The sequence below is a fragment of the Haliotis rufescens genome, unplaced genomic scaffold (assembly GCF_023055435.1).
Source record: "Haliotis rufescens isolate VD_foot unplaced genomic scaffold, xgHalRufe1.0.p SCAF_11, whole genome shotgun sequence".
In the NCBI taxonomy this organism is placed as follows: Eukaryota; Metazoa; Mollusca; class Gastropoda; order Lepetellida; family Haliotidae; genus Haliotis; species Haliotis rufescens.
The window spans coordinates 40,153,934-40,181,307 of record NW_025963791.1 but is presented as its reverse complement, the minus strand read 5'-3'; the positions used below and the strand labels follow the sequence as shown (position 1 = coordinate 40,181,307).

At 40.5% G+C, this 27,374-nt stretch overlaps 1 protein-coding gene across 2 annotated transcripts; it reads left to right on the top strand.

Moving 5' to 3' along the window:
* LOC124142342 (glutamate dehydrogenase, mitochondrial-like) lies at window positions 1-27,273 on the top strand. 2 transcript variants are annotated; one of them, XM_046510763.2, is made up of 12 exons: window positions 1-515; window positions 983-1,183; window positions 1,811-1,897; window positions 6,371-6,459; window positions 6,731-6,829; window positions 7,752-7,889; window positions 8,236-8,373; window positions 19,234-19,314; window positions 19,944-20,067; window positions 20,640-20,737; window positions 21,058-21,120; window positions 26,788-27,273. In XM_046510763.2, exons 1-12 carry the CDS (start codon window positions 122-124, stop codon window positions 26,905-26,907), a joined length of 1,632 nt encoding a protein of 543 aa, XP_046366719.1. In that variant the 5' UTR covers window positions 1-121; the 3' UTR covers window positions 26,908-27,273. The 2 variants fall into 2 exon arrangements, with proteins under 2 accessions (XP_046366719.1, XP_046366717.1); XM_046510761.2 differs by lacking the exon at window positions 1,811-1,897 and adding an exon at window positions 1,656-1,742.
* The last annotated feature ends 101 nt before the right edge of the window (window positions 27,274-27,374 follow it).

Genomic DNA, 27,374 nt, shown 5'->3' with positions numbered 1-27,374 from the left:
TCAAATGAAAGTGTTTCTCTACCATATCAATCGTGGTGTGCGTTGCAGATAGACGTAGAAGGGAATAATTCATCAAACTTTACGATTCTTTCGTGTGTAGCGGGGTCACACAGATAGCAAGATGTTGCGTCGTGTTTCAAGCGACCTGTTCCATCTTTCTCAGAAAGTTGGGGTTCAAAAGGTGTTGGGAAATGCAGTCAGGGCGACGACCGTTTCTCGGCCCTACTCATCTTCGGCAGAGAAAAGTGACGATGAACTGAGTTTTAACGAAACGGTCGACAAATTCTTCGACAAGGCTTCTGCTTTGATCGAAGAACGACTTGTCGATGAGGTTAAAGGCAGGAATTTGACACATGAAGACAAAGTGAAACGGGTACGCGGGATTTTGAAGATAATTAAACCATGCAACCACATTTGTTCGATGTCATTTCCAATCAAGCGTGACAATGGTGAATACGAAGTTATAGAGGCATACAGGGCTCAGCACAGTCAACACAGGACACCATGCAAAGGAGGTAACACATTGGTCAAAATGATGAATAGCTATGTTAAGCTTGTCCTTTGAATGTTTGCATATATCACATGCTTTTATGTCGGCCTTGAATGATACTAGGGTAGCTAGAAGCATTGTCATATTATGCTGGTCATTGGCCAATGCGTTTTCTGCTATGATTTACGACAATTGGAACATTGTAAATATAAAGGAAGGTATCGATTTAAAGGTCACGGATTTTCCTGAACCGAACGAGTTCAAGCGCTCATAAAATCCATCCATGAAGGACAATAAGGACGTTAGCTGCTGAGAACTTTGCCGGTCCTAATTTCGGTGGCCTGGAGCTTTCTACGAATCCTAGGTTATTGAGAAGTATGTTTTATCTGAATTATCATCTCATTAAAATGATCATGATGACACAGATGTATTTTGTGGAGATTTTAAACATAAAACAGGTGATCTTTTAAAATGTAATATTATTTTTCAAAGGTATCCGATACAGTCCTCTTGTCAATGTTGATGAAGTGAAGGCTCTTGCTGCTTTGATGACCTACAAGTGTGCTGTTGTTGACGTTCCCTTTGGTGGTGCTAAAGCTGGTGTAAAGATTGATCCCTCGAAATACTCAGAAAATGAGTTGGAAAAGATAACCAGAAGACTGGCAGTTGAACTAGCAAAGAAAGGCTTCATTGGTAAATCATGATAAAGTACCAATTGTTTACCTGTTTACCATTGTAAGACAATGCCAACTATAAAATAAGGTTGATCAAAATAATTTGTATGGCACAACTGAATATGAAATGTCATTAAAACCTTATGGGATTAAGCCCTTGATAAAATTTCATGCATTTGACAAAACTGGTTTACCATTGTTCAACTTTTCGGCATGAGTGAGATGTTAAATTCAATTTCTATCAGATATCACTGAACATGGTTGATTTCATTTACATATTTTAAAGTTAAATGTAGTCTCTGGGTAATTTTGTTTTGGACTTTATTCACAAATCAAGTGCTAAATAGTTATAAATGTAAAAGAGTTGCTTCATTTGTAAACATACATATGATTTTATTGTTCTTGAAAGGAAAAAACAAAACCATCAAATCAGTGGAAACTAGCACATTTCTTCCAGCTGTTTACATGTTGCTGCTGCATACATTATGTAGGTCCAGGCATCGATGTGCCAGCCCCGGATATGGGCACTGGTGAGAGAGAAATGGCCTGGATTGCAGACTCATTTGCCAATACTCTGGGTATGTAGAACATACGTCAACGTGTAATATGCATAATCTAACCTTGTCATATCTTTCATAATCATAAGGTGCGGGCATTGATGTCCCTGCCCCAGACATGGGCACGGGAGAGCGCGAGATGAGTTGGATTTGTGACACATATTCACAGACTCTTGGTAAGATACAATGAAGATATAGCACACACTTGTTTCAAGCCAAATGCTATTGAATACTCATACAGCTTCACGATGGTTTAACATGTTTAGTGAACAGGATAGATGGATTTATTTCATTTCTAAACTCGATCTTGTTTCATTTTGTCGGAAATGTTTGCCAAGATATTGTACATTTAAAATTACATCAAGAAACTTTGAAGTTGATTGTCCAGTACTCAGTCATTGCCCTTTTGACTCTGGATAGAATCTGGGTTTGAATTGTTTCCATGCCTACTATATACGTATTTGGCCTTCATTCGTTGTTAAGGGTTTTATGATAATAAGAACATTATGATTGTTGCCTGGGATACTGATCATATGTACATCAATTTTATGCTTGGTATCACATTTCATAACATTTTTCATAATTATCATGATCTAAGTGAACTAACATTGTTGCTACTGTCACTGTTACTACAGGTTCAAACTGTTTTAAAAGTAATTCATAACAAAACCAGATCATGATATGACATGTTCCAAAAGCTTCGTTACCCTATATTCGTGATATGAATCATATTCGTCTCACAGTGTATCGTTGCAGCAATTAGAACAATTAGACTTTGAATACTAGCCATCGTCCAATATTTTGTGGTTATTGAGTATAGGTACTATATTTTGGCTTGAAATCAGTGAGTGTCGGGGCCCTGGGTGTAACAGACTTGCTTGCTTCTCTTGGTCTGTTGTGGGTGCAGGATCTCTTTGTTGTCCTTTTCTGTCTATAATACGACTAGAACCGCTTTCTTCTAACATGTCATTAGGGACTGTGTTCTTTTCTGAACAGTTAGTCTCTAGGTTATTTTGTAACATTTTCTACAGGTGTAAGTGCATTTGTTATGGTTTTATATCTTCTAGTTCAACATCAAACCATGGCTGACAGTAATGATTGTGTACAGGAACCAGTCATGTGGTGAACAGCGTCTGTGTAGCAGATGTGTTTTGTTAGTGGAAGAATTCACATCAACCTTGTTATAAAAGTACTGGTACTTTTTCTCAGTCTCACATGATTTCCCAAGACAGGGCAACAATCCTAAAAAAGGATGCATATTTGCTCTATGGCTATATATACTACAGGTTAACTATAGTGATATGAAAGAAGTGTTCTTTAACTTTTGTGTCGTATATATGGCCTTTAGGACATCACATTTTGAACTGTGTGCTCAGTCATTTATATTAACTTTGATTCATTTATCTGCCTATTCAATTCAAAGTTTATTCTTTTTGGTGTAAGTTGTAACAAATTTTAACTGGTTGTTTCTTTGACCATGTTGATTAGGTTATAATGTTAGGATGGGATTCATCCTAATTCTTCTCATCCAAACTAAATGACGTTGGTATTTACAAGTGGTGTCCCATGTTTAAGTGTTTATTTGCAGACCTATTCCATGTTGGTGATGAGATGTAGGTTGTAGTGTTTGGTATGTGGTACCCTCCATATTTACCCAAGCTTATTTTGTTCCTTGCTGATGTACACATGTAAATAATCATGTTTCACTGTTAGTCCCTTGGAACGTCCTTCACTTATAGATGTTGATAATGAATATTCATGGCAGAAGCTGTTTACTTATTATTTGATCTTGTTTCTGTTGAAGTGGAATGAATTTGATCAAATGATTAAGATTTTGTCTTCAGTGAATTATCTACCCTACTTGAGGCCGATATCTTTGTTCCAAGTCATCAGCAAATGTCAGTAAAGCTTCCGAATTAGAATTAAACATTTCATAAGCCATGCTATTATAGTTATAGTTATGTTGTGGCTTTGTAGTGATGACCTGTATTTCTCTGATTACACGGCCGATAGAGAAGAAAAGGCTTTAATGCTTTGTTTAACATTATTACATTGAATGCAGTGTTAAAATACAATGTTAAGATACCTCTGAATTTAGAAATAATACAAACTTTAAAAGAAATCCAATTTTGAACAAAATAACAATTTACCCGAGTTTGCCTACCAAGAGCACTTAGTTTGGAATCATAGATAAATCCCTGGTGTTCCTGGTCCCATGGATGACGATGCAGTGTAACGTTCATCACAGTGCCACAGTGCCCAGAGTCATTCCTGTTGTAGGCGACTTGACTGACTGAATACATGCTAGCCTCTAATGTACAGAGTAGGAGCTTATGCCAGGTAGCACTAATCAAATACAGATAATCCTTCTTTGTAGTTCGTTGTTAAATAAATATATGCTAATTGGCTGACGTGTCTTCAATTCTGTAAATCCACACGAGTCAAGGTTTCATGATGTTTACTGTGTATGGTTGAATATAACAACAACGTCTGATCATGTTTCCTGTATCAATGATTTGTCTGAAAATATTTGTCAGATTTTCTATGTACATGATGTATGTACTAAAAACAACTAAAATTAATTATTCTAACTCTAACTATTGATATCACTTTACATATGAATGTCACAAATTAATTTGGTATAAGTTTAAACATTAACACAATCTGTGCTCAAGAATGCCTTGAAAAGATATGCTTGTTGTAGTTGTAGGATAATCTCTGAGTTTTGTCTCTTCCTTGGATACCTAGTGGATGGATTTGAAATTTCCTGGGCAATTCAGACACTAAATGTATAATGAATACTCAATGCCATTTAGAAAGTAGTCAAATGTTAAATTTAAACACTTTCTCAATAAAGTACAAATTCTAGTACTTTTAGGGGTTGAGTCCCATCTGGGATTCAAACACACTCTCAGAGTGAGGCACCTAATCACCAGCACAGTGGATTTATGGAAAATGTGCACACTTGTTTTTACATTTATATATATCCATGAATACAAACCATATTGAAGTCAATTCTTATAAATATAGTCAACAATAATTACTGCACAGCCTGCTTATTTAAAGATTAACACTCAAAACTGCAGACATCAGTACGAAATCAGTGATGTTCAGCACAATTATGCAACAAGCCCTGCCCATACTGTCATCAGCCAATCAGGAAACAGTAGTTTCTAAGTAGGCGTGGCCTAAATTGTTTTTAGTTTATGGAAATGTAAATGCAAAAATATTGCTTGGTTAGCCAATCAAATGCCACGGAAGCGCTTGCAAGTTAGGTATTCTGGATTAGCCTACCCTGGCTTTTGTAAACAGAAGAATGAAAAGAAGCAACCTACAGAATGATTTGTGTGCTTTCTGTACTTTTATATCATTCATTCAGATACCTTTTTCCATGAAGAATTAGACAGTTATATTGTGTGTTCTCATGTTGTTATGAGGGCTGCAGGGTAGCCTATTGGTTATAGCATTCCCTCATCACGCCGAAGGCCTGTGCTTGATTCTCCACAAGGTATGATGACCATTTCAGGTGTCCAGTCATGATATTGCTGGAATATTGCAAAAAGTGGTGTAAAACCACACTCACTCACTATATTCTCAAGAAAAGCTTAATAATATTTCTTTGTAGGTGACCTAGTTAATTATGACCAATGAAAAGAAATATCGATGCTCATGATGTCATTCACTGGATTGTCTGGTCCAGACTCAATTATTTACAGACCACCGTTTTATAGGTAGAATATTGCTAAGTGCGGCGTTCAACAACAAACGAACAAATTGTCACATGTACACTGATCAAGGAGGTGTAGTTAGTCGGGGATTAAGATACAGTACCGGTAATCAAGAGGGAAGAACAGTTACCAACAATGATATTTCAGACAGAATATGGCTTGTGCCAATGTGAGCAGACTTGACATGGTATAGTATTACTAGCAGGAAGACCTAAAGGGGAATCACTGTGGGAAGTCCACTAATAGACAGGCTGCCTGTCTGCCTGCCCTGTTTACCTTCACCTCATTTCTCAATGTATTTGAGTTGTTTCATGACATGTTAAAGAACCTGTTAAGCCTTCACAGACCTATTGCCCAGTTCACATTTCCCATTGACCGTCACCTTCACCTCATCCTTGCATCATGGCATTCTAATCAATGCATCAACATTATGCTTCATGTTTACTAATCTTGAAACTTCAATCACCTCTCTATTCTTCTTAACATTTGTTAACAATAAACTGCATTACTAATTATTTTATAAGCATGTTTATAAACTTTATTGAACTCTGCTGATAGTAATCTGATGCTAAATTATTGCTTTAAAAAATGGACTTCCCGTTTTAGGTAATACATGTAGTTTGAATGACTGCCAGAGTCAATGTTAATTCAGCTGACATCCAATAGCTCTGTCAAATGGAAATGTAGCCAATAAGGAATCCTGTTACAGCAAGAGCTAATGTCTATACTGAATAAGAACCAACCTCATTGACGGAACTAAATCACTGTTCAAACATCTTACAAACTCTTCTTTGCTAAAATGTTATCCAACTTGTATTGGGATTCAAAATAATTGTATTAACAATCATCATTTCTGTGTCTCCATCATCCCAATCAATATGATTGTGGACATTGTCATCAGGATGACATTTGTGACTGCAGGACACTATGATATCAACGCTAGAGCATGTGTGACCGGCAAGCCCATCCCACAGGGAGGAATCCATGGCCGTATCTCTGCCACAGGGAGAGTGAGTACATACATGCATGCATGCATGCATACATACACACACATACATACCTACATTACTGAATTTTTAAGGTGGATTACTGAATGTTTTGGGGTGGATTACTGAATGTTTTGGGGTGGATTACCAAATGTTTTGGGGTGGATTACCAAATGTTTTGGGGTGGATTACTGAATGTTTTGGGGGTGTATTGTTAAAAAAAATCATGGTGTATTACTGAATGTTTCAGGGGTGTATTGTTAAAAAAATCATGGCGTATTACTGAATGTTTCAGGGTGTATTTCACGGAGTGGAGAACTTTATCAACGAGGCCAGCTATATGAGCATGGTTGGACTGACGCCAGGATTTGGAGACAAAACTTTCATTGTGCAGGTGTGTCCTGGTAAACATGTCAAACAGTATAGTATGTCAGTTACATGAAGACAGACTGATCTATCTGTGGCCCTACTGTATTGTTCCATTACTGATACTACACTACTTAGCAATTGCTGGGGACCACACCTTTGACTAAAGATGACTCTTTTGGTCTTTTGCAAATGGTGAGGACTATTAATAACTTTTATTAAAGTGTTAATGTGGCACTTCATCCAATTTTCATTGACGCTTCAGCTTTTAAATGAAATGTCAGTTGCTAGTGCATAATGCTATATTTATACTGAATGCTAAGAAAGGGAACTGACTCCATATGGAAGCATTACCATGCCTGTTTACACGTTGGTGCTGCAACTTTAGCCTTGAGTAAAGTTTGGGTCAAGTAAAATAATTTGCTCTAGAAGCTTCAGCTAATATGTTCCGCATGTTCAGATTGAAAACCATTCTCCAGGGTAATATTCAATAATAATATGTGTATATTCATAACGTGCCAAATCCACTGGCACACCCTAAAGCGTGTTACTTTATGACCCTGGTGAATGGATTCACAATTTGCAGCAAAACTTGGCGCATGCTTGCTCATCAGCTTACCTGGTGCTTTTTCATAATTTAGAACTTTTCTAATCCAATATGTTCCGTTTCCATGGAAACAATTTCGACTTAGTCTCAAGCAACTCTTGACTTCTTTTCCGCGCCATAACATTCCAAGTAATGAATTGCATGAAACTATACATATGGAATGACCACATGCTCTACTATTGTCTTCTAATTTTAGCTTTTTTTAATTTCTTGTGTTTCCATGGAAACAATTTGGAAATATTTAAGAGTCTTTCAACTAAGCATAAACTAATGGGTACGTCTACTTGCACAATTCTGTTTCAAACATGTACTTAGATATATTGTGTAATCTGTGGTGTTGCAGGGTTTCGGCAACGTCGGCATGCACAGTATGAGGTACCTGCACAGAGCGGGGGCCAAGTGTGTCGGTATCGTGGAGTACGATGGAAGCATCTACAACCCAGAAGGAATCGACCCTCGGGAACTTGAGCTGTACAAGATTGTACGTCTATGTTCATCGTTGTGGAGATGCAAGGACTGAATAACAATATCCAATGCTTGTATTAAAATAAATATCAGAAATTAGGATCTGGTTGATTTGCTGTCATCTAACACTGGTTTTTCAGCCCCAGATTCAATTATTTAGAGCAGCTGAAATAATTTCTAGCCATGCTAGCTTCCGATTGATAAGCATTTGGTCATTTTATTTGATTGCATTCTATCATTGTAAAGTAGGGGCTCAGTCGTAGACATCTGGATGCAGCTAAGACTCTGGCATTTGAAACATATTAAATATGTTGATTATTTTGTTAAAACTGAGAACCAGTTTCATATCTGTTTGTTTGCAGGAACACGGAACTGTTGTTGGCTTCCCTGGAGCACGTGCTTACGAGGGAGACCTGCTGTGTGAGAAGTGTGACATCCTGGTGCCGGCAGCCAGTGAGAAACAACTCACTTTAGAGAATGCTCACAAGATTCAAGCCAAGGTACACCGTTTGTGGCAATGCAGGATGGGTATCATCCAGATTACTGCGCAATCTTACATGGTTTTAAAGGATATTGACATGTTAATTAATTGCAAATGATTTCCATGGCATTTAAGCGGCTAACCAAGCACATGTTTCCATTAACCTTAAATTGGTCACACCCACTGCTTCCTGATTGGGTGATGATAGTGTGGGTGGGGCTTGTGTTGCATTAATCCGCTGAACAGTGACCCTGATTTCATGTCGTCTACAATGCTTTATGATAAAATATGCAATTCTTTACTTATCCTGCAGTACTCCTTTATGCATCTACTGCTTACCTTTGACAAAGATATGAAGAAAAAAGCTAGTTTTCACTTTCAGTCTACTTTTGTGAGGACCCACTGGGAAAATCCTAGGGCAGGAGCAGGGATAAGAGGGAGAAGCATTGAAGCTTTGAACTATCACGACTGGGAACCCCACCCATAGTCGTCCCAATGGTCAAGGGAGGCTGGGCGTTTTCTGGCAGAACTAGACGGTCTGGTAGATGCATTCGTACTAAATGTACTGTGCATAGACATAGCGGTAAACCCATCGTTGACCACGTCTTCTCCACCTTATAGACTATTAGGCTTACCCAAGCAACATCAACTACAGAAATCCACCATAGACATCTTGCAGAAGAGAGCTATAAAGATTGTACACGCCCCAGTGCTAAAATTCTCACATCTTCCTGGTACCCAAGACGGACTCAGACAAGATGCAGATGATCCACAATCTCTCAGTGTTCAACGAGTGCTGAGCGCTCCTTTGAGACAGATCAGGACCAGTCTCCATGCCTTCGACTCCCTCATCAGTCTCGACGATCAGGATGTGTACCTGCATGTACCTAACCATCCCACAGACCGCAGGTTTCTCCGGTTCCAGTTCTATGTGGTCCTCTACTAATGGGCGGTCCCGCCCTTTGGCATTTCAGTGGCCCCGTGGCTATTTACATGCTATCTGTCACCTGCCCTGCGACAATCTCGACCCTTCGCCAGTAGCAAGTGTTGATGGAATTGCTCACATCAGCAAGGACATCACTCTACCGTCTCACCTAAGGACACATCTCAACTGGTGGACGATAGTCTTAGGAGGCGCCTCCTTATCCAGGCTAGCCCCAAAACCACACCCTTCAGGGGTGGGGTGAACTTCTACAGGGCGAGACAGCCTCAGGGCTGTGTTCAGGCTTACAAACGTAATTGGCACATAAACAACCTCAAGTTGGAGGCGTTCATTCTGCCAATTTCTCATGGGTTCATTCTGGCAATTTACATGGGCAGGAGCAGCTACGATACACCCAACTCGCAATCTCCACTGACAACAGCACGGTGGTGCGGTGCCTTCACAGTCTTGGTACTATGCACTCTCACTCCCTGCTTCAACAGACGTTCCGGTTCATTCATCTTGTGGATCACATAGGACTACAATTTCTAGTCCAGCAAATCCCCGGAACCAGACATGGTGGCTCCCATGGAGTGGAAGGCCCACCTAGAGGCATCAATGCTGTGGTCAAACTGACATCAACCTTTTCGCAACACATCAGAACCACCAACTAATGATGTACATCCGATCCCAGATCCACAGACTTGGGCGGTAGACGCATTTACCATCCCCTGGGAAGGGTTAAAAGCAGGGGTCCGGAAACCGTCATATGCGCCGGACATGTCCGATTGGGAATCTCAAATGTCCGTTTTAAAATATTGCTTACCGGACATTTTAAAAAGTATTGTCCGGACATTCTTAAATTTTGACCGGACATGATCAACAGTTAGGACTGAGCAGTTTCTGTCTGCAGTTGGAACACAATGAAGATTAACTACACTGACAAGCTTTGTTTGTCTGATTGCTGTAAATACATCGTACCTACATGATAGTCCAATCGGTCAATCACTTTAATAGGCAATAAACTGAGTTGACACTGATTAATCGAGGATTAATTACTGAGAACATCTTGTTAATTTGAGTGAAAGGTGTTTACAACTGTACATTAATACCTTGCATCATCGATGTACCTCATTATCCTCACAATGCTACGATACGAAACCTCAGACAAGAAGCGAAAGCGTGACGACAGCCGAACCTAGCAATATTCCAGCTATAGGACAGCGGTCTGTAAATAATCGAGTCTTGGCCAAGCGAGCAACACTTCCCAAGCCAGCACAGAGCATTGCCTGATAGCCAGCCAAGGAAACTCCATCATCGGTAATTATCACGTTATCCTTTCATCCTTATTCACATACATCACTCTCACCGAATTAATCACAAAACCCCTAAATCCTTAAAACCAACAACAACACTCAACTCTTATAAATAACCAACACCTTATCCTCCCCCATCTCCCTAACACAGCTCGCACTCATTTCTACTCGCTACCCACGCCCACCACTCAAACACACCCTTTGACCCAACTCCTAAAAACAAAAAAACACCTAATCCCCCCTTCTCCTTAACACAACGCACGCTCTTTCCTACTCACCACCCACGCCCACCACTCACATACCTCCACTCCTTCGACTAAATATCTCCTAATCCCCGCTTTCCACTTGTCTCACCTAATCCCAGCCTTCCAGCAACAAAATAAATCTTTAATAATTAATCCATTTCACAAACCCTCCTACTAAAACCAACAACAAATAACCACCGCAACCTCCTCCGCCTCCTAAACACAACTCACCAAGTAAAAACAACAAACCAACTCACCTCCCCAAAACACCACTCCCACTCCACCACCACTCACCACAACACACGCTCTCCAACTCTCCAAACAACATGACTGACACCCCCAACGCCACACTCGCAGACATGCCAGCTCCTAACTCACCCACGCCTGCGGAAGCGCACAACACTTCCGGGAGGTCACTCGAAAACATCGTCCCGACCGAGTATGGCGAAAACACGACACACACCACCCCCACCAAACCAGCTAACTCGCCACCTCAAAACACCAAAAAACGCAAACTCGACACATCCACTCCACCTCCATCGCCCACACCCTCCCCGGCCGCCTTCCTCACGACCTTCGCCCTCTACTTCTTCTCAGCAGGCTCAGGCACCACTCTCTCACTAGAACTTTCGGCAGATAAAATAGGACTTTGGTTTAAAAGAGAAAAAATAAATTACAACAATATTAAAAAAGCCAACAAAGGATACCAGATAATCTTCCCTAACCGAGAATCTTACAACGCAGCAAATAAAATAACTCAAATATTCCACGTCACAGTAATCAAACAAACACCTAATTGGCAACAATATACACGAGGCGTAATTAGGGTTAACCCAAGGGAAACAACTGAGGACTTACAATTATACTCTCTAGAAGCTAACATAAACCAAGACCAAAACCCTCAACCCCTAATCACCAGCACGCGTAGAATAACCTCAACTAGAAACGGAAAAACGGTCCCAACCTCCATTGTCATAATCAACTTCAAAAAGACCGCTAAATTCCCTGAAGCCCCCAAACACATATCCTTCGGAGCCCACACCAACTTAGAAGTCAAACCCTATATAAAGCAGGTTAAGCAATGTACAAAGTGCCTCAAATACAACCACACTGCCTCCCAATGCACATACCGTAAAACTAAATGTAAAAAATGCGCACAAACAGACTGCCCAGGCACATGCACACCCTGGTGCATCCACTGCAAATCCACCCAACACACTTCACTCTCAAACCAATGCCCATACAGACACACACTCACCCAGCAGGCCAACAAACACATAAACATAGACACGGCTAAAATCCAAACACGAAAATTTGCTACACCTGCATCTAAACCACTCCTCCCTACACCACACCCAAACACCATCCCACAAACAAACACCACACCCATAACCGACAGCTCTGTCTGGGGCCCCTACCGAGAAACCGCACCCACCTCACACATACAAGCAGCCACTCAACCAACCACGAACCCTCCCACATCTCACATAGCCAAAACATCAACCCCCGCATGCAAAACAAACCTCAAAATGACCACCACAACACGACCCTCATCCAAGCACCCTACAGCCAATATGGTAACAACGCTCTCCCACAAGCAAGCACAACAACAAAACACAAACACTATGAAATCATCAGCTACACCCATCCCACAAACACCTTCACAATCCTCCACATCACATGCCTCCCCCATGGAAACTCAATCAGCTAAACCTAATCTAACCGATGACGAAGATTTCTCCACTACTGAGGAAACAATAGACACTACTCCAACTAAAACAAACCAAACTCCCCAACCAGCCAACACCCAAAACCTAAACAACCTCACCTTACTCCTAGCATACATGCATAGTCAAAACTCACCAAAAGCTAGCATGAAATCCTTCTACAAAGTAGCTTTCAATCTAAAATTAACCGATCTTCCCTTCTTCCTCTTTAACCTCCATCTAAAAGAACTCACCGAATAAAATAAAAAATAAAAAATAAATCACCAATCACCCGAACCCAATATTCGAAGGACTAAATATTTTTCAGTGGAACGCCAACGGACTCACCTCCCACGGCCATGAACTAAAAACTAAATTTAAACTAAATAAAGGCCCTCACATTGCTTGTATACAGGAAACCAAATTCTCAAAAAAATCCAAATTCACACTACCTAACTACAACTCAGTTAGAACTGACAGAGCTAAACCGAAAACAAGAAGAGCCGCAGGAGGACTAATCATATTTATCAGGGAAGATATAAATTACGAAGAAATAAAAATAGACACGCCAAACCTAGAAGCCAACGGCATTAAAATCACATTAAATAACCGAAACATAAACATCATAAATATTAACCACTGGGCGGAACAAAAAGTCCAACCTGAGGATCTAAACAAACTACTCCAAATAAGCGATAAATCTACTATATTCCTAGGAGACTTTAACGCTCACCATCCTACATGGAGCATAGATGATAAAATAGATAATCATGGCAAATTAATCTCCGAATGGATAGAAACAAACGACCTAGTACTCCTTAATAGCAACCAACCCACGAGGTACGATAAGATAAACCAAAAAATGTCGGCTATCGACCTAACCATATGCACCGCAGATCTAGCCCAAAGTACTCAATGGGAAGTGCACGACGTCCCGCTAGGTAGTGACCACTTCCCCATAAACATAACCATAGGAAATACAAACGTACCAATCCAAACAGAAAACCAAGAACCAAAATTCCATTACAATAAAGCTAACTGGGACCAATTCCAAGATATCTGCAACGAAGCTAACCTAAACGAAATAGAAAATAATGATCCAGAAACCTATTGTAAAAACCTAACAGACTATATAATAAACGCAGCCAAAACCTCCATCCCCTTCAAAACATCTAAGACAGGCAAACCGACGGTACCATGGTGGAATGAGGAAATAGAACAGACTAGACGAAAACGTAAATCAGCCTTCAATAAAGCAAAACGCGACTACAAATATTTAAACATAGCCCACGAACTAAACCACCAGGTTCAAAAACTAGTCCAAATAGCCAAAAGTAGAGACTGGAAAAAATTCTGCGAAGGTATAAATAACCGTACAGATGCCAGAACGGTCTGGCGCAAAATCCACGCCATCAGAGGCTTAAAACGACATAAAAAAACCCCTAACATTGACAACTCAACCAACCCCGCCCAAAAAGCAAATAATCTCGCCAACCACTTTTCGGCCGTTAGCAGTAACACCAACTTCAGTAAAAAATTCCAAGATAAACTTAAAACAGAAAACAAACCTACAAAAGAACCAAACAATAACAATCTAGAAATAAATCAACCCTACACAATGGAGGAGCTCCTCTACGTAATCCAAAACAGGAAAAAGGGCACAGCCCCAGGATTAGACCTAACTTCTTACCAAATAATTAAAAAACTCCCCCTAAAACTACTCCAGGCACTACTCAAACTATACAATCTCATCTACCTAAACGGACAGGTTCCTACTCCCTGGAAACAGGCCCTAGTCATACCAATCCCTAAACCTAATAAACCAGCTAATCAAGCTAACTCATATAGACCAATATCCCTAACTTCAAACTTATGTAAAGTAATGGAATCAATGGCTAAAAATAGATTACAACATTACTTAACCCAAAATAACATCATAAACCCAGATCAAAGCGGTTTCACTCCTGGCCGCTCAACCCTAGATAACCTCACCCGACTAGAACAAGATATTAAGACAGGACAGCTAAATAAACAATATACCACAGGCATCTTCTTAGACTTCTCTAAAGCTTTCGACATGGTATGGCACGATGGGCTAATACAAAAACTTAAAAAAATAGGTCTCAAAGGTCAGATAATAAACTACATCCAGGACTTCCTAAACAATCGTAAAATAACCGTGGGTATAGACCAAACTCTATCGGACCAATGTCCCCTAGAAAATGGTACTCCACAGGGCAGTATCCTCAGCCCCACCCTCTTCAATATAATGATAAACGATCTATTCGAGGGCCTATCCCCTAAAGTAAACACATCAAAATTCGCGGATGATGGAGCCATCTGGATCCGCACTAAAAGCATGAACATGGTCCAAAATTTACTCCAAAAATCTCTTAATAAAATACAACAGTGGGCTGACAAATGGGGCTTCTCCCTTAACTCAGAAAAAACAACAGGAATAGTATTCAAACATAAAAACATGAAACCCGCCTCCCCAATCCTCCAGCTAAACAATCAAACAATCAAATTTCAAAAACAAACCAAATTCTTAGGACTTATTTTCGATGAACATCTCACCTGGGATGCTCACATCCAAAACCTAACAACTAAATGCAGTAAAGACCTAAACACCCTAAGATGCCTAACTGGTTCTAACTGGGGAGCATCCAAAGATACCCTCCTCTCTCTCTACATATCACTAATTAGATCAAAACTAGACTACGGCTGCGCCATATACAACACCCTAAACAACTCTCTATCTAAAAAACTTGACTCAATACAATATCAGGCTCTCAAACTAATTACACGCACCCAACATGGCACCTCCTACACCTCACTTCAGGCCTTAACAGGAGAAATGCCACTAAGTCTACGCAGGGAACAGCTAAGCTTAAATTTCTGGGCCGCGTCCCAATCAAACCCTCTCATCCAAAACTTAATAAACCAAAACATCAGCCCCAAAAACCAAGCTCTAGCTCGTAAACACCCCTTACTTACCCCAATATCCCAAAGAATAACAAACTACCTAAATGAACACCAAATTAAAAATCTTAAACAAAACTGCAAACAATCAAATATCTTCACCCCTAAACTTAAAATACCCAAAATAGACACAACACTAGCTAGCCAAATAAATAAACAAACCGACCCAAACATAGCTAAAACTACCACACTAGCATACATACACGAAAATTGGCCAAATTGGTGTCACATTTACACGGACGGATCCTCAGATCCGACCTCCAAACACACAGGTTTCGGAGTCCATACCACACAACCAACTAAAACCACACAATCCTTCCGACTCCCAAACAACCAATCAATATTCACGGCAGAACTAATGGGCATGGCCTCAGCCCTCCATAATCAAGAATCCAAAAACCACAAAAAAATCCTAATACTTACCGACTCCCTAAGTGGACTGCAAGCCCTCCAAAACAAAAATACCAAAAACGGACCTAAATTAATAAATCAAATACTTAAAAGCTCCAACGACCTAACTAAGGCAGGCAAACAAATAACCTTCTTGTGGATACCCGCCCACGTAGGAATATACGGTAATGAAAACGCAGATAAAGCAGCTAAACTATCCCTCAAAATCCCAGAAATAAGCTTAAACTTACCCATCTCAAAATCAGAAATTAAAAGTGTAAACAAGCAAAAAATCACCAAAAAATGGCATAACCTATATCTAAACTCAAATAGCCAAATCAAAAAAGTGCTCAGCAAACCACTAACCAAACCAAAAATTCTCCATCCATCCAAAAAAATCGACAGAGTAATCACTAAACTCCAAACAGGACACACCAACCTAAATAACCACCTAAAAAAATTTAAAAAACACACTACAGGTAACTGCCCGCACTGCAAACAACCAGAAACCCCAGAACACGCACTCATCCACTGCACACACTACCTAACACATCGAACCGCATTACAAACCACCCTCAATCTAAACAAGGCTCTAACTCTAGAAGCAATACTAAACCCACAAAATAAACTAGAAAACTTCAAGGCCTTAGGCGTATTCTTAATCAAAACGGAACTAATAAAACGCATCTAAAAACACAATAACTCACCAAATCAAAATCACATAAACAAACAAACATCCACCATACCCAGCTCCCTTAGTTCTCCTCCCCAATCCCATCGGCATCTATTCCAAATCTCAAAATTCCCAAATTCTATATAAGCAACCCCTAAAACCCCCCTCTTGGGTTGCACAGACCACCTTCGCCCCTTCGGAAACACATTAAATGGCCTGGCCGGGCCCGTGTGCGAAATACGCATCAGTCGGAAAGCGCACGTTAAATCTCCAAAGTAAGTAAGTAAGTAAGTAAGACAGCCAGTCGACCGGATCTGCCAAACCCTCAAAGTCTGGACGATCATTTTGTAAGTCGTGGCTAACGACTTTCACTTGGTTGACATGCAATGAGGACTTGCAGATTTTATTGTTTTCAGTAGCTAGTCGTATATTGAATCTTGATTGACCGCCATTTTGCTTTCTCGGACGATCGATATCCAATTTTTTTATGGTCAATAATTAAGTACAGATGAAAAAAGTATTCAAATAACTATTGCTATCAACGATATTTTAGTATTTGTGATTAAATTATCTGTCTTGTTTTTAAAAAAATCTTTAGTTTAAAAAAAAACTTTTCCCATGAGGTCACGTGATAACCAAATATGGGATAATAGTCTCGATCCAAATGTTACAACGCGTACACTTGAGCAGACTCATGAATATAACTCATGAATATTAATTAGACCGTTCACTACGTTAACAGATCGTTATTATAACAGAAACAAACGGATGTTTTCCATGTAAATCTAAAATAATATTATTTGTTATTAATTGTCCGGTGAATTAAACAATTTAAATTGAAACAATTCATAATTCATCATATTATGAATACGTAAACTTGTAATGTGTGTGAAAAGTTGTACTAAAATACGCTATTTGAAGGGGGCGTGGCCTAAATGTAAATGTCCGATTGGGATTTTAAATTTTCCGGACCCCTGGTTAAAAGCATACGCTTTTCTGCCTCTTGTACTACTTCCCAGGGCGATTACAAAATAAAAGCAACCAAGAGCATCACTCTGATTTTGGTCGCACCCTGGGGGCCAGTGAGGGGTGGTATGTAGACCTCAGAAGCCTCGCAGAGGACAATCCACTACCAGAGTGGCCAAACATACTCATCCACCCTCAAAGCAAACTACCTCTCCCAACGCCAGGCAGATATCATTGACACGCTTGGCTTGTCTTTAAAGAGCTAAAGGCTATTTGGCACAGGCAACTAAGGCCATTGCTATATACCTTGGGGTTATGGTGATCGTTTGAAACCTTTTGTAAAACAAAAATCCAGATCCCATCAAGATCCCACAACAGCATCACCTCATTATTTAGCCGAGTACCTCCTACACTTGCGTACCAAACGACACTTGAAAGACAGCACCATTACTACATACTTGGTAGCGCTTCATTCAGTGTCACAATCACAAATGATCAAAGTTCCAGAACTACAGGCCCTTTAATGCTCCTTCAGACTTGAGGATCAGAAGGCCAAATTCCGTCCCCTCACTTGGGATTTGAATGTGGTACTTTAAAGGATTGCGTAGATCTCCGAACGCTTCATCCCTTTTCTACCTCACCAAGAAGGTGACCATGGCACAGGTTAGCAAGTTCCATTACTCTGGTAGTAGCCTAGTAGGTGACCAGCCCCTGACGCAAATAATGAACTCTTCCTGTTCGGAGCCAGTCTTACATGACCTGCGCAGTGTTTTGACACACCCTTTAAGCCTTGGTCGGCTATTTTCTTCTTACTGTTGTTTACCGGGACTTACCGGTATCCTCTTTTCTCGTTTCTCTCTGATGGATGAGATTGAACAAGCAAAACTGATCGGCGCTTGACATGTTTGGCGCATCAAGGGCTTATATATATTGAGGATATATATCTGAAGGTATGCCTCACAACTCTACGGTCTGATACAGATGCATAAGGAGTAATGTAGGATAAGTAAAACATTTAGTAAAATCCAAGATATTTTTTATATTTGTAAACTTATCCTGCATTACATTACCATCGCATACCTGCCTCCCCACTATAGCGCGGGTCACAAGCAGTAATATGACCAGATGTGATGTCATGACAGACCGTCTCATGACAGCTGTGATGGGTCCTTACAAAAGTAGACAGAAAGTGAAAAAAAAAATGTTTTCTTCATTAAGGACAATCACTAGGCACTGTCTCTTTGTCAAAGGTAAGCAGTAAATGCAATAAGGAGTAATGCAGGATAAGTTTACAAATGTGAAAAATAATTACATTTTACTATACATGTATCTGTGAAGTTATTATTGTTGACTAATTTATCTATATGAATTGACTTCGCATGTCCGCTATGCATATTTACACAACATGCACACCAGATTTCATGTTGATGGCTCCATAAACACAAGTTACGTGGAAGTCAGTTCTTAGATATTTTATCCTTTGATACATTGAGACATGGTAGTATTTTAGTTGAGGCATATTCCTTCACAATGTTAAAGTGAGACCTTTTTCAAAGAACTGAGTTTTAGACATTTTAAAGTAAAGAGTGTGGTAATTACTACACTGTACAATGTGTTTGTGAGCAACACATTTAGATTGTGAAAGAAAAGACTGTATCGGCATATCCTGTCCTGTGCAGATTGTAGCTGAGGGAGCCAATGGACCGACAACGATGGGAGCTGACAAGGTGTTCTTGGAGAGAAATATACTTGTGATCCCTGTGAGTTTATTGTAAAGCTTAGTTGATATTTGAATTGTATGGATTGCAGAAATTGGACAGTAACAAAGAATCGATGTAAACATTGGAATTTCATACAAATACAACCCTGATTACAACCATAACAACATAATGCAAAGACATTTGAGCTGATTTCATCTCCTGAACTTCATTTCACATATTATTTCTTTGAAACCAGTTTAACTGATCATGTAGATATGGAATTAAATGTAACCTTAATCATAAGCATGTGACCGCCTCCAAGGTAGAGTGTCCAACCGGAGATCCGTTTGGGGCTCGATCCCAGGCTGCGTCGTACCAAGATGTTAAAAGATGGTACTTGTTGTTTCCCTGCCTGGCACTTTGCATTGAGGCACTAAAACAAGGACTGGTCGGCTCGAGTCAGTATACTGTGGCTGAGTGGGGCGTTAATGTTAAACCGTGGCATGCTATGTCAGTGGTCTAGCACTATAAAATCCTCATTAGTCCAGACTAGTACAAGCAGCCAAACACAAGTGCATGCACGTCGCTATATAAGTGCAATAATCTTGAACGTGACGTTAAACCCCATTTCACCTCACCTCAGAGGCATGTTCTTCATATAATGGAACCTGGTTTGTGGGTTTGTTCAGGACTTGTACATTAACGCTGGTGGTGTGACGGTGTCGTACTTCGAGTGGCTGAAGAACCTCAACCATGTCAGTTATGGCAGACTCACTTTCAAGTATGAAAGGGAATCCAACTATTATCTTCTTGGTAAGTAGTTTAACCAAGCTATGTTAGTCATGCCTATTGTTAGTCCAGCTAAGGCCATACTTTTTTATTGTTTGTAGATGGATATTTTTGGTAAAAGTCCTCTGGTTGGTATTGTGGGCAAACATATTTTAAAAAATTCAGATTTCTCTTTTGAATTTGTTGACTTTTGGTTGCTATTCTTATGGGACAGTGAGACCAGGACTTATCTAAGGACAAATTATTGCCTAATTTTTGTGTATATACCGTATTCGAACCAATAAGCACCCAGGGCGCTTAAAATAACGACAGAAGGGGTGGGCGCTTATTGGACCCAATTCAGAGTCAAATTGGCGTGAGTAAATCTTACTTGGGCATCCGGGAAAAGGGAGGCACTTATTGGGACATTAGCGCTTATTGGGTCGAATACGGTAATTAAATGAAGTTGAGAATTTGTGAAGAGAATTTTCCAATTATCTACTCAAATGCTCTTTATACAGAGTAAGTAGTATAAATTCCCCCTTTTGTTGGACTGGCATATGCTATCAGTCAGAATCCAAAGGCATTTCTTAGAATGAATGATTCTTTTTCTCCAGAGAGTGTTCAGAAATCTCTTGAACGCAAGTTTGGAAAGAATGTAGGCCAAGGCAGCATTCCCATTCTGCCAAGTGAAGAGTTTGAAGCTCGCATTGCTGTAAGTAGAAGTCTTGAAGGACTGGGAACTCCCAACTGAGGTCAAAATGGTGTAATATTAATATAGCAAATGTCACATAAGGAAAGTATTTTTATGTGTCATAATTGTTCTGTGATTAACAGTGTGAAACAAGTTTCAACTACAATTGCTAAAATTAATCTTATTTCAAGATGAAGACATAAAACTTGTATTGATGACATTTCATGGCTACCTCTTGCGCCTTCATCAGATGTATGCTGATTAACTATTAACGTTTATTTTTTATGCTTGTCCAACTACGGAATGCCAACTAAAGACTTACTTTTCAATATCCACAACAGGGTGCTTCCGAGAAGGACATTGTACACTCAGGACTGGACTACACCATGGAGAGATCTGCAAGGGTGAGTACTTGTGTAGCACCAGTAGGTGCTGTGTACGACACAACTACCACACCCAACATGGGCACCTTGTGTAGACTTGACTGGGCTCGGGTTACTGCCACCTATGGGTAGAGACATGTGTTGACACCAGAGAACCTGCCTCCTTTCCACTTTATTCCATGATCAAGCCCATTAAATTTTAATTTAAGAACAAGAAGTTGTAACATACATATTAATGAAATACTTTCTTTGCAATGATAACGCAGCACGTGGTCCTGTGCACAGATCACAAATCAGGTGAAGTTAAGCAACTTCGGTCTCGGAGAGTAGTTGAATGGGTGACCACGTTAAACAGCTTGACTCCTGAGAGTTTCTAGGGCTTCGGTCCTGCCCCACACTGAAGCACATGTACCTCATGTGGTGTCTCCTTAGGCAAGTGACTTTGTTCAAAATGTGCCTCTGTTCCCCCAGCAGTGAGTGGGTACCTGGTAGGATGAAATTTTAATGTGGCGACCTTCTAGCTACTCACAGGCAGTTTGGGTTGTATACATCCCAGGGAGCTGAGAATGAAAAATCGAGTGCTCACTGCTCCATTGACCGGGGTAATAATGGTGTAGCGCCATGAGCATCCACTTGGTGAATGGAATCTGGCGCATTATAAATGCACATGTTATTATTAGGGCTCCAAGCCGAAAGGCTGTAGAGCCCTATTGTAATCGTTCGATTTATTATTTATTATTATTATTATTATTTATTATTCCGCCGTTTTTTGTTCCAGAGATAGCAGTTTAACCACTGACTCGATTTTGTTCAATTTTTTTGTGTGTGTGCAGGTTGTTAGGTACCAGATACCACAAAAATTCCAAGGCCGTAGGCCCTATGGCCAAGGGCAGATAACTGAAAAACAAGTATTTTTTGAAGATATATTTCGCCTTATTGCTCCGCAACCGCTCGTCCGATTACTTTCAAACTTTACACATGTCTGCTGCTTCGGGTGCTTACCATTTTCTGTTCTTTGATCTGGGTCATTGGTCACGTGGTTTGGCAGCCATATTGGATTCAAAGTTTTTACAGGGTTTTGGGGGTACCTGTCTTCAAATCCTATCTCCTCTGAATCCAATGCATGAAATGCATCCAAACTTTCTGAGTACTGTCTCCGTACATATCACATCAAACTCTGTTAGCCGATTTTGGATATCTTTTTTAGTTGCTGCCATATTGGATTGAAGGTTTTCACAGGGTTTTTTGGGTACCTGTCTTCAAATACTATCTCCTCTGAATCCACTGCATGAAATGCTTTCAAACTTTCTGAGAATTGTCTCCACACATAACACACCAAACTCTGTTAGCCGTTTTTGGATATCTGTCTTAGTGACGGCTCTGTTTGATTTTGATTTTGGTGATTTCTTTCACCGAATTTTTCCTTTATATAAGGATCACATCTTGTAAGGTTCTCCACAGAAACTATTGAAAGTTTACATGAAGTTAGTCGGACACATGTAGCTCATCTTTTGTTCTTGGCTGCATGCTAAAAGTAACACCGCTTGGTGGTAATATGGACAAAATACCGAATACATCGCTCAGAAAACCTAGGGTTATTTCCCTTTGACCGTCAAGTGTCTTTTGCAGTATGTATGCTGCCCTTGAAGATGAGGGTTAGAATTGGTCTTCAGCAACCCATGCTTGTCTTAAGAGGCGATTATCGGGATTCGAACATTGTCTGGGTGGTAAATGGGTTTAGAACATTCTGGTTGACTCAGGCACACGCCAAGTTTGTAGCGGTGATGTCCTGCAAACAGTGACCATCTTTTGCATGAGTTGGGACAAGCAAAACCCTTTCAGGATTCGAACATGAGGATTCGAGGTCGGAAATGGGTTAAGAACTCACTGGGACACATGCGGTAATGTCTCGCAAACGGTTCCTTACGTTTGACCGCGTTGGTACAGGCAAACCTTATGCGGATTCGAACATGACCGACGTCTGAAATGGGCGTAGAACATCACGGGACGTTCCGGGACACGTCAGTTTCGTAGCGGCGATGTCTCGCAAGCGTTTCCTTGCTTTTGACGGCGTCGGTACAACCAAACCATCTGGGGATTCGAACACGGACGAGGTCGGAAACAGGTTCGGGTTCGGCACTTTATCCGAGCAGTGCGACAGAAAGCCGGGCTGCTGGCGAGCTCGGAACGCTGATCCGTTTGCCTGTAGCTCAATGGACAAAGGAGCCACGCTCATTCTTCTCCCGGACTATTTGACCCCCTGTCACAAAGTGCCACCCGGCCTGTCGGCCTGTCACCCTGCCACCCACCCACCCTGCCTGTCACCCTGCCACAAGCTGCCGTACAGCAGACCTCTGAATGGCAGACCTTTGAACACTTGTAACTCGGAAACTACTGGTCCGATTTCGACCAAATTTCCTGTGTAGATTGGGATTGTCCAGTTTATTATTGTAATCCTGTTGTCCTGTTGATATCTTTCGATTTATTAGGGCTCCAAGCCGAAAGGCTGTAGAGCCCTATTGTAATCGTTCGATTTATTAGGGCTCCAAGCCGAAAGGCTGTAGAGCCCTATTGTAATCGTTCGATTTATTATTTATTAGGGCTCCAAGCCGAAAGGCTGTAGAGCCCTATTGTAATCGTTCGATTTATTATTATTATTATTATTTATTATTATTTATTATTCCGCCGATTTTTGTACCTGCCCTAGCAAAATAACCACTGACTCGATTTTGTTCAAATTTTGTGTGGGTTTGTAGACCGTTGGGTACTAGTGCCCGCCAAAAACCCAAGGCCGTAGGACCAAAGGCCAAGGGCAGATAACTGAAAAACAAGTATTTTTTTACGATATATTTTGCCCTGCTGCTCCACAACCGCTTGTCTGTTTACTTTCAAACCTTGCATATATCTACTGCTTCAGTTGCTTGATAATTTTTGTTCTTTGACTTTGGTCATTGGTCACGTGGTTTGGCAGCCATATTGGATTCAAGGTTTTGACAGGGTTTTTTGGGCGCCTGTCTTCAAATACTATCTCCTCTGAATCCACTGCATGAAATGATTTCAAACTTTCTGAGAATTGTCTCCATACAGAACACAACAAATTAGCATAGCCGTTTTTTTATATCTTTTGTAGTTGCGGCCATATTGGATTTGGATTTGGATCATTTATTTCACCGAAATTTTACTTTTAAGATCATAACTTGTAAGGTTCTTAACAGAAACTATTGAAAGTTTGCATGAAGCTTTGAGACTATATGCAGCTCATTTTGTCCTGGGTTGCATACTGAAAGCACCACTGCTTGGTGTGGTATGATTTGATTTATGTAAAAAAATCAGACTTGAGTACAAATACTGAAGGAAGCGTCTCATAAATCTACCATACACCCCAATTCACTGGCTTTACAGATATCCAAGCGTTCTCCACAGTCTTGTTCTGTATTATGTGTACAACCCTTGACGACCAGGATTAGAATTGGCCTTTTTCAACCGATGCTTGTCTCAAGAGGCAACTTTGCTTGTCACAGCAGGCGACTAATCAGATTGGGTGGTCAGACTCGCTGGCTTGATTCATTTCTCAATTGCCAATTGCTACGGTACCTTATTTTTGACGGAGTTGTTTAAAGCAAACCATTTGCGGATTAGAATATGGTCGAGGTCGGAAATTGGTTTAGTAGACTCTGGGAAACTGTGTCACACGCAAATTTGGTAGCGGTAATGTCCTGCAAACGGTGACTATCTTTTGACGGAGTTGGTACAAGCAAACTATATGCGGATTCGAACATGGTCGAAGTCAAACATGGGTTAAGAACACACTGGGACACGTGTGGTGATGTCTCACAAGCGGTTCATTACATTTGATGGCGTTGGTACAACCAAACCATTTGGGGATTCGAACATCGTCGAAGTCAAACATGGGTTAAGAACACACTGGGACACATGTGGTGATGTCTCACAAGCGGTTCATTACATTTGACGACGTTGGTACAACCAAACCATTTGGGGATTCAAACATGGTCGAAGTCAAACATGGGTTAAGAACACACTGGGACACATGTGGTGATGTCTCACAAGCGGTTCATTACATTTGATGGCGTTGGTACAACCAAACCATTTGGGGATTCGAACATCGTCGAAGTCAAACATGGGTTAAGAACACACTGGGACACATGTGGTGATGTCTCACAAGCGGTTCATTACATTTGACGACGTTGGTACAACCAAACCATTTGGGGATTCGAACATCGTCGAAGTCAAACATGGGTTAAGAACACACTGGGACACATGTGGTGATGTCTCACAAGCGGTTCATTACATTTGATGGCGTTGGTACAAACAAACCATTTGAGGATTCGAACATTGTCGAAGTTGGAAATTGGTCAAAACATCCTTGGACACCCAGGTCAATTTAGTAGTGGGGATGTCTCACAAGAGGTTCTTAACATTTGACGGCGTTGGTACAGGCAAACCCTTTGAGGATTCGAATATATGAACGAGGTGGGAAACAGGTTTAGCACTTTATTTCAGCAATGCGACAGGAACCTGGGGCCCCGACGAACGCAGAACGCTAATCCGTTTGTCTGGAGCCCAACTGACAAAAAGTTACGGCCTGTTAAAGAGTAACCAAGCCGAAAGGCTGAAGAGTCCCAGTGTTAGCGATTGATTTAATATTATTATTATTCCGCTGATTTTTGTACCAGAGCTAGAAAAAAAACCACTGGCTCGATTTTGTTCACATTTTGTGTGTGTATGTGGACCGTCGGGTACTAGTGCCCGCCAAAAACCGTAGATCTAAAAGCCAAGGGCAGATAACTAAAAGAACAGAATATTTTGAAGATGTATTTCGCCCTATTGCTCCGCAACCGCTTATCCGATTACTTTGAAACCTTGCATGTATCTGCTGCTTGAGCTGCTTGACATGTTTTGTTCTTTGACTTTGGTCATTGGTCACATGGTTTGGCAGCCATATTGGATTCAAGGTTTTCATAGTGTTTTGGGGGTACCTGTCTTCAAATGCAAACAACTTTGAATCCACTGCATGAAATGCTTTCAAACTTTCTGATAATTGTCTCCATACACAACACATCAAACTTTAATAGCCGATTTTGGAATTCTTTTTTAGTTGCGGCCATATTGGATTTTGATTTTGATAATTTTTTTCAACGAAATTTTGCTTTAAAGATCATATCTTGTAAGGTTCTCCACAGAAACTATTGCAAGTTTACATGAAGTTAGTGTGCCATATGCATCTCATTTATTGTTATTGGTTGTATGCTAAAAGTAACACCGCTTGGTGGTAATATTTGATTTATATTTGGGACACCCCTGGAACACGCCAATTTCGTAGCTGCGATTTCCGGTGACTTTTGACTTTTGACAGAGTTGGCACAAGCAAACCTTTTATGGATTCGAACATGTTCGAGGTCGGAAATGGTTTTAGAACAGACCTGGACCCCCTGGCACACGCCAATTTCCTAGCGACGATACCCTGCAAGTGGTGCCTTCATTTGACGGATTTGGTTCAAGGAAACCCTTTGAGGATTCGAACATGGACGTTTGGGCACAGTGTTACTTGGAGCCCGCCATTGCTGCTTGCAGCTTTAATTATCATTATTTTTATTATTAATATTAATATTATTATTGTTATTATTATTATCTGAAATGATTATTGACTCATATGGTACCAAATTGCAGAACATCATGAAGACTGCAATGAAGTACAACCTGGGTTTGGACATGAGAACTGCAGCCTTCATCACGTCTATAGAGAAGATCTTCGGTGTGTACCAGGAGGCTGGTCTCACCTTCACATAACCTGCACGTGCCTTGTCAGCTGCATCACCTTGGCCATCTCCTGCCTGCACTGGGAGGGAGGAGATGTGTAGGAAGTGTTGTGTTGGGTAACACCATATGAATACATGTAGTGCTGGTTAGGTTAAACTCTCCACATCAATACTGTTGCTTATACATGGGAAGGGGGGGCATCATATAGTGCTGTTGGCTGTCTTGCCACTTGTGTAATATTAAGTGAACGTTCATACAGACAGGGGTTAAAAAATGTGTTTGGCCATAAACCATGAGCCATGACAACCATTATGCTGAAATAGTTTATACAAGTCTCAACACATTAAAGTACTCATGGAAAAGAAAAAAACCTGTTTAGCTGGATTTAGTAATCGACACAAAGCATTACGTAGATGTAAATACGAAATAACAAAACAACTGGAAAAGAACTAGTCTGGATTTGCTAGTTTTATCTCAGTGCTCATTACAAAATGTAC

Coding starts and splice junctions, on each gene's coding strand:
- LOC124142342 (XM_046510763.2), top strand. CDS start 122: ATGTTGCGTCGTGTTTCAAGCGACCTGTTCCATCTTTCTCAGAAAGTT. Junction 6,460..6,730: donor GTATCTCTGCCACAGGGAGA/GTGAGTACATAC, acceptor TGAATGTTTCAG/GGTGTATTTCACGGAGTGGA. Junction 6,830..7,751: donor ACAAAACTTTCATTGTGCAG/GTGTGTCCTGGT, acceptor GTGGTGTTGCAG/GGTTTCGGCAACGTCGGCAT.